Genomic DNA, 8,352 nt, shown 5'->3' on the forward strand with positions numbered 1-8,352 from the left:
GGATGCCAAGAAAGATGATGAGGATTATTCTTCAGCTGCCACTTCTGAGACTAGGTACCTTCCTACTTGCATTCTTCAGTTGAATAGAAAGTTGTTCCTGGATATAATTAAACAATTGTGATAGTTAAGTGCCGACTGTTGCCTTTGCTAGACCCATCCTCTTAGAGAAATGTACAGAACTTAATAATTGAGTTGGCACAATTAATGTCAACAAATTACGCATATAACTCTGGTCTACAACTACTAAATAATGTGGCATGATACCCTGGTTATTAGAAATCAAGTAGAGCTTGATTGACAGCTTCTTAAATAACCTGGGTTAGCTAAGCATGTGTTCTTCTTTCCTTCTATTATGATGTGCGATATAAATTTTCTACGAACTATATATTCTGGCCTTTTCCGTTTGTTTTCAATTATGGTGAATAATTGTACTGCAAGGAACGGTTTAAAACAAATATAAGGGATTATATGATAACAGGTAAAACACTTTGTTTGTCAGGAAGTTATGTTAGTCACGTTTTTCCCTTGCCGGCTCTCATATGTTCCCTTTTTTTTACCTTGATTGGCCTCTGCTTATACATACTGAGAATAATTATCTCTCCCTAGATAGAATCGATGTTGCTACATGTTTTTGAGTGCTAATTGTTAGAGCTGATAGGTGTCAAACATGAGTCAACAGATATTGACTTGCGGTTGCTGTTACAGGCAGAAAATGCAATTTATCCTGATATGCTCTTTTCATTTGTATATATATAATTCCTATACAGTGAAGAAGTATCAATCCGCCGATAATTTGTCCTTGTAGTTGATTGTTTAAACAATTTAAAACTAAGTTGTGCTATGTCAATATCCGTTGTGCTGATTTAAACGTTCGTATTACACTTGTCTTTTACGGATCAGTTGAAGAAGATGCTTAATCGCAGGATATAAGACGCATGATCTGCTTTTGTGTATGTCGGAGGGATGTACAGGAGATGTGTTCGTCAGTTGTTGAGTTTGGCATCGAACTGCAAATGTTCAACAAATTGGCCATTATGATGATCGTTTGCATTTTGAGATAATCATAACTCTGGATTGTATAATTTGCTCCTTCCTTTATCAGCATGACCTAATTTACTGCGCTGTTAGATTATTTTGGATCAGCATCCTAATCTACCAACTAAATGTTTGGTGGCCATGAATTATGATCTTTTCATGTAATGTATTGCTGGACAGAACCTTAATGGCTGCAGCGAAACTAAGATGTGTATTTGTATTGTAAGTTGCGTGTGCTTTAAACAAAAAGAGAGTTGTCATGTTATTTGTCTTTATTCTTTCCTTTTTTGATTTTTGAGCCTTCATTGGTTATGTGTGCTTTAAATTTGTTGGCATTGTTGATGTTAGAAACATAGAACCAAAAATGTTTTGTCATGTGTATTTCCAGGCTCTTTTTTATGAGTTCTCAACCAATAGTATCCATGCGTCTGTCATTTTTATTTTTATTCTCTCTTCTTTCTTCTCTGGACATATGTCAAACACTATGCTTGACTCTTATCTACAATGATCTTCTGTATGATAAAGTGTTAATGTAACAAGAATGTTGCAACACTTCTAAGCTGGTATAGTTTATCATACATTTAGTCACTGCAGGGCGCGCAAGGCGCGCCCAATGGTCTAGTAGAAGCTTAAAGAGTTGGAAAACCAGCATCTCAAACAAGAAATAAATCAAGAACATAAAGTATATTGTTTAAAGGAACCAAGCAATCAAACAGGCCGGCAAGCAAGAATCATTCAACAACGGTTCAGCTACAAACATTTTTTTAAGGGAAGGTTCATCCACAAGCTAAAAGCTTCAGCGTGCCAAGTTACGAACTGATTTCAGAACAAGGCAACAGATTCTCTCACCATTCACCAGTCATCATGCCTACGGATGAGGCAGCACAAGGGCCTGGCAACGGATCTGACTGCATCTAGAGTATTGGATCACGAGTCCACAACTGCAATAGACCTTGGGGCATGGGCTGCACGGGGTGGTAACGGATAATGATCTTACTAGTCTCTTCACAATTCAACTTAGCTCTTATTAATTTTTTATTTAAAATAGTATAAGATTAGAGCCCGACCCTCGCTCTTAGATTATCTAGGCAAAATTTTAAAACCCTTTCCACTCCTAGCTGCACCTTCATCCGTCTTTTGCCGAGGCAGATGACAGGAGGGGGCAGATCTTCCTCACGCCTCTTCGATTCGACACTGCTGCAAGACCAACACGGATTGATGCCATCCCGTATAGCCTATGGTAGAGCGGAGCGTAGATGGAGTTGGAGCTCGAGATCTAGACTATGGTGAGGGCGGCGAGAGAGGGGGGGGGGGGAGTGGAGATTGGGCGACACTGGTGGCGGCGGCATCAGATGAGGTCAAGTCGGGTGATTGGGCTCCATGGGCTTGTTGGCCTGCTATCTGGCTGTTTGTTGCTTCATGGCTCCTTCGGCTCGCGAGCAAGGTCAAGCTGGCTTGTTACGGTAACGAGCTGAAATGCTAGCTCAGCTTATTAAAATACAGCAAGCCAAGCCGAGTCGAGCAAGCTACGAGCCAAGTGAACTAGCGAGCCATGAGCATTTTAGCCAGCCCTGTGTATAAGCAAGACCCTGAAGGCCTGAACTCTCCTCCTTGACAGCTAGTAGACAGCGAATGCGCAGCATCGCCTGCCAGCGAATAAAAATCATGAGGCATGTCCGCGTCAGTTGCAGTGGTTGGAAACTTGTGATGACTCGGCGCTTGCAAATCTGGTTGGAAAATTTATGCCGACTCAAAAGTAGGATACCTTTGGCAGCAAGAGTTCCAGAAACCGCGCAACGCCCGTTACCAGCTTAGCACAGAGCGATCCAGGTTTCCAAGGATCCAAGCAGTAAGTAATACAAATGGTCAGCAATGTACAGGGCGACAATCATATATACAGACGCAAATCCAGTTTAAAGCACACTGCTAGAAGCCAAAAAGCGCTAATAGGAATCCAGAATGCAGCCAAAACCATAGCAATTTCCTTCCATTCATTCATATAATAAAGCAAGACAACAACTTCAGGCACAGCTTTTACAGCAAAACTAATAGGACATGCCCATATCGCACAAGCTTAAGCTGAAAAGCGCGAGCTGCCTACTTGCGTACTGCAAGAACTGGCATCTGAGTCCTTGAGCTCGCGGAACCGGCACTCCGCCACGAGGACGGCTTCACCCTGCCTGCCATCAGGGCGGTGACCGCGCTGGCTTTAATATTACGCCTCTTCAGTGCCAGGTCCAATTTGCCCTTTGAGGCTGAGCTTGATGACTCCGGGAAGATGGAGGCAGCCTTGATTGCTGCTCTCTTGTCCTTTCTGCTCTTCTCAAATTTTGATGCAAACTTCACTGAAGCTGCCGTGGCGGCATCTTCTGCAGAGGGAGGCAAGAGCCGCACTCCGAGGCCCATCTTTCTTGCCGACGACTTCTCTTCTGCAACCCTCTTTTTTTGGCTCTACATAAACACAAGGACAGGTGGATAAGAATCGTAGTGATTGCACAAGCTGTAGTGGAATAATTGATCGATTTATAAGAATTCATGGGATGACCCTAAGACGATCGCGGAGTGCTTTATTCAGCACATAATCATCAGAGTGACGGCTGTCAGAGAGTCGTTGAAGGCGAACTAAAACTGGCTCAGCTTCTTTCTTCTTCTGAAGATCCTCTTCCTGGTGTTCAAGCCGATACATAGGATCCGCTAGCTTGTCTCGATCTGAGGAAAGATCCGTAACAGAATATCAGGCATTTGAAAATAAGGGATTGTGATGAATGAATGTAAATTTTTACAGGTTGAACCTTCATCTGCAGGCAGCAGCAGTGTCTCTGCATCCTCAACATCAAAATCTTCGGTCTTCTTCTCGGCTCCCTTGATTATGACATATTCAGTATTCTTTGGGTCTGTTTGTATGACAATTTCATGCTTGCAACAGGGTGATTTCATGGTGAAGCTCCATATCTGACAAATAACCAGTAGGTGAAACAATGTCAGAACAGCAGAGTGGGTAAGTGATTTAGAAGAGTACGCAACAGAAACTAGGTTTAACATAAGACAAACACCAAAAATATGGAAAGCTCTAGGCATTAAGAATTTTTCAGATTTCAGATAACAACAACTGAACATATGAACATATAAGTAAAAACATGCAGACCTTTTCCAGTGATATGACAATTGCAACAGTAAGGATGGAGTCCTTTCTACCTTTTACCAACACCATTATACATAATTTACTAAACAGTTCCAGATAAATCATTTCAGGAATTAAAAGCCACTGCATACAACCTGTTTACCTCACTGGACTTCTTTCTCTAGAATATATAAAGGCAGGAAGACAGATAAACAATAAAACAAAAAGGATCTTGTTATTAGATACATCAAATGTAAAAGGAGCCCACAAAGGAGCAAAATAAGTAGACATCTTAAACCAGAAAAGGATGCAGGTCGCACACCCACATAGGTTGAATATGAATCTTAGGGCTAGACTGCATGTCCATACAGTGCTTACTTCTAAAGTTGCTGTGGAAAAGTGAATCTAATAGAATCTCATGGTTTGTTGATGGATCAGATTAAAGTTAAGACAAATTATGTTCAACTCATATTCCATTCATATGTTCTGTCATTTGGAATACCTACGGAATCTCTGTCCAAACCTTGTTTAGAAAAAAAGGGATCAAGCAAAGAATTAAATATCTATAAGCAATTCCACAAACTAAGATACCATACTCCATAGTAATGTGAGATGGAGGTTAGAGCCTCAGAAAAGCATGAATTCTGAGCCTATTAGGTATAAACTAAAGAACTGAACTTAAAGGGTTTTAAGTTCCTCAAGGACCTGGTTGGATCGTGAAGCATTTTGAAACCATGGTATTTAAAAATAACAGTTATCTATGCCAATACTACAGTTTGTCATTTGTGATTTGTCAATACCACAGATTTTAGAGATTTGTATGTCTGATAATAGCAGCGTCGATTATCGAACATCACTCGTATTATTTTGTTTAATAAAATTCTCTTATGCTACTGATTTCTTATTAAAGACAATCAACACTCAGATCCCAAGTTCAAGGGTTAATCCATTAATTTGAAAGGTTGAATCATTTTCTTCAGCTTGATCAAAGTTGAAGGAAAATATCTCAACGACTCAAACAAAAATACAATGAAGCCTGTACCAAGAATAATATGCTAATGATTTGTTATTGCGACACTGAGGTACGAAGTTCAAGGGTTAATTCACATATTTGGTACAAAGTTCAGGGGTCAATTCACATATTTTGTACAAAGTTCAAGGTTTAATTCACATATTCGAAGGGCTGAACGGTTGAACCAGTGCTTTCAACTTGATCAAAGTTGAAGGAAAATATCTCAAATAACAATATGAGGCCTGTACCAATGATAATATGGGTTCATCTAATGGCAAGTGTGATACTAGCAGTTGTGTTTCACAAAAATTAGTCATTGCCCATTGGTTTAGAATGAATGAACAACATTGAATTTTCATCAACAATAGGTATACTGGTTGCAATGGTTAATGAATAGAGCCAGAATTAATTTGCCAGACACATTCTCATTAATGATCAGCAGTTAGCAGGCGAGCAGATCACCCAACTTTATTAATTATTATGAATCACAATCACAACTTACAGAGGAAAGCTGGTAAAAAAGCATATGGTGGCCCCATTTTGCTTAACAATATTCAGCTAATGCTGAATCCTATATTCCTATTACATACAGAATAATCTAATAAATGTTATTTCTTCTTTCAGTTTGAGAACTGCTAAAATACATACTATCGCAAACTCAAGCTATGAGGCGCAATCACTGGGACATTTAAACACAGCCTAGTTGGCAACCTCAACACCAATAGTATAGTACACATGCCTTGATTTTACCCTCGGTTTGATGCTAATTCCATTTTCAAGAAATACAGCTTCTCCTTCAAAAATTATTAAATCATTATAAATAATTTTGTCTGATGCACCTTATGAGGTACACTTGTCAGAAAATGATGATAGTCCAGCCAGAATGTGAGGTTAATATAAATGTGTGCTTCAGTTCGGTTCCTGGCCAAGGCTAAACCAATTTATTGGGGTCAATAACTAAATACTTAGGCTGATTAAGCTTATACAAAAGGAAATTTAGAAGATCTGTCATCATCTGAAAATCTAATCAATTATGAAAAGATGATTTGAGAAATCATCTTATGTTTTATTAACTGGATATTATTGAACAGCAACAATACATACCAATGTAAGTAAAAGTTGTACAGTAATCAGGCAAATACCTTGGTAGAGTAATAATTTCCGACTTGTTTCTTCTCAGCATTAAACCTTACTCCCTTCGCTATCATCGAATTGCATCCACCACACCAAATGTTGAAAGGCATCTCAAATCTAAAAAATCAACCCAAGCACATTAAACCAATGGATGAAAAGAATCAATGGTAGAATAAGTGTTTTGTAAAAGAAATATCTACCTATGCAAATAAGTAAATGGAACAGTGCCATGCAAATGTTCATTTCACCTCACAACCACTTTGATAATATATCAACATTCAAATAAACAATCTGAGCTGTTATAATAAGAAACTCATGTACCCACGATTTCACATCCAGGGGGGAAATCCACAGACAAGCATCTCCTGAATTCAAACTGATGCAGGAATCATGAATTCAAGCATTACTTTTGACCAAGGTAATGTTGAGAGCATTAATTTTTAAGCCAAGCAGTGAAAATTATCAGGCAAACCGCCACATGAACTAAGTTCAAAAGGTTCGGTATAACTAGTGATAAATGTGTAACAGCTGCTTTGATAATATATCAACATTCAAATAAACAATCTGAGCTGTTACAATCATAAACTCTTGTATCAACAATTTCACATCCAGGGCGGAAATCCGCAGACAAGCATCTGTTGAATTAAAACTGATGCAGAAATCATGACTTCAAGCATTACTTTTGATCAAGGTAATGTTCAGAGCATTAATTTTTAAGCCAAGCAGTGAGAATTATCAGGCAAACCACCACATGAACTAAGTTCAAAAGGTTCGGTATAACTAAGTGATAAATGTTTTCAATTATTTAGCAGTACCAACCATGCCTTTCAGCCAAAGGCAATTTTATGAATTGTATTCAAATACAAGGCACAAGGACATAACAGTATGATCAATCTACCAATCTGTTGTTTAAGGATGTTTACTGCTTCAGAAGCTAATCAACGACAAGTTGATCGAAAAGGATTAGGGAGAACCATCCTGAGCCAGTGTTCCATGCATTCTTATCATATCCCACCCACAAAAACAATTAAACAAACACATGGGTATGTGCAGATCGGTGTGCATATTCGCATCCTCGTGTATGAACAAACAAGAAAACGAAGTAATGTCTCACAAAAAGCAAACCTTATTATCAGGATGCCCTGATCGAGCTTCCTTGCCCGCTCCCTGAGCGCATGCTGGCCGTGGAACTTGTTCAATCCACCCTGATCAAGCACAAACAACAGGAACAGCAGCACGAATTAGCAGCCACAGCACATGAAACCAAATGAAGAGACTACAAAATGATTCACAAAAGAAGAGATTCCGACCTTCTTCGGGCTCCATTCCGGCGGGTAGTAGAAGTTATCAGCTCTCGCCGCAGCGAGCGACGACTGCAGGGAAACCAAAAGAAATAAATCTGTCAGATAACCGAACCACCGGCGAATAATAAACCATCGTGTCTCCGCCCAACATGAATTTGTCACCAAATTTAAGAAACTCCTGGGGATATATGGCGAGGGAGGACCCGAGATTTGGGATGGGGAACGAGGGAATAGAGCGAAGCCCCTAGGGTTAGATCTCCAACGTACCATGTTGCCTCTTGGCTGGAAGAAAGGGGGAGGAGGAGATCGGCAGAGAAGGCGACTTTCCGGTGGCGGCGGCGGCTCGCTGCGGCGGCTTGCGGCGGCGATTTGCGACGGCGGAGGAAGCGAGAGAAACGGAGGTGCAGCGTTCAGGAAGCTTTCTTTTGCGCTTTTGTGTCAGACAACTATATACGATCAAACCGGACACGGCATCTACGGAGGCCCAATACGGTCCACTACTCCGAAGTCCGAACGGGTCATCGCTGAAAATAGTTTCGCATGGCATTGCCGAGTTTCTCGTAGCAAGAAAAAATATTGCATCAGAGACAGCAGTCCCTCCAAATAAAAAAATAATCGACATGACAAGTGATCATGCAACATCAACCGAACACGCAGCAGCATCCTCAACGTCATCCACCACTACCGGATGCAACACCTGACTCATCAGAGCATTTTTAGCGCGGTCTCTTCTTTCTCCAATAAAT

The 8,352-nt window shown here is 40.2% G+C and overlaps 1 protein-coding gene across 1 annotated transcript; it reads right to left on the reverse strand.

The window, feature by feature from the left end:
• Positions 1 to 2,910: 2,910 nt before the first annotated feature.
• LOC112900083 (coiled-coil domain-containing protein 130) lies at positions 2,911 to 8,074 on the reverse strand. The gene is made up of 7 exons (XM_025968817.1): positions 7,874 to 8,074; positions 7,613 to 7,675; positions 7,428 to 7,507; positions 6,311 to 6,419; positions 3,828 to 3,987; positions 3,581 to 3,744; positions 2,911 to 3,486 (listed from the first exon to the last, which is right to left on the reverse strand). Exons 1-7 carry the CDS (start codon positions 7,874 to 7,876, stop codon positions 3,133 to 3,135), a joined length of 933 nt encoding a protein of 310 aa, XP_025824602.1. The 5' UTR covers positions 7,877 to 8,074; the 3' UTR covers positions 2,911 to 3,132.
• Positions 8,075 to 8,352: the final 278 nt, after the last annotated feature.

Source organism: Panicum hallii, chromosome 1 (assembly GCF_002211085.1).
Source record: "Panicum hallii strain FIL2 chromosome 1, PHallii_v3.1, whole genome shotgun sequence".
Lineage (NCBI taxonomy): Eukaryota > Viridiplantae > Streptophyta > Magnoliopsida > Poales > Poaceae > Panicum > Panicum hallii.

Bases quoted from the DNA above. Each gene is read 5' to 3' on its own strand.
- LOC112900083 (XM_025968817.1), bottom strand. The intron at 6,420-7,427 runs GTTTGCTTTTTG...TTGATTTTTTAG, and splicing joins CAGGGCATCCTGATAATAAG to ATTTGAGATGCCTTTCAACA. The intron at 3,988-6,310 runs GTATTTGCCTGA...GTTATTTGTCAG, and splicing joins GAAATTATTACTCTACCAAG to ATATGGAGCTTCACCATGAA.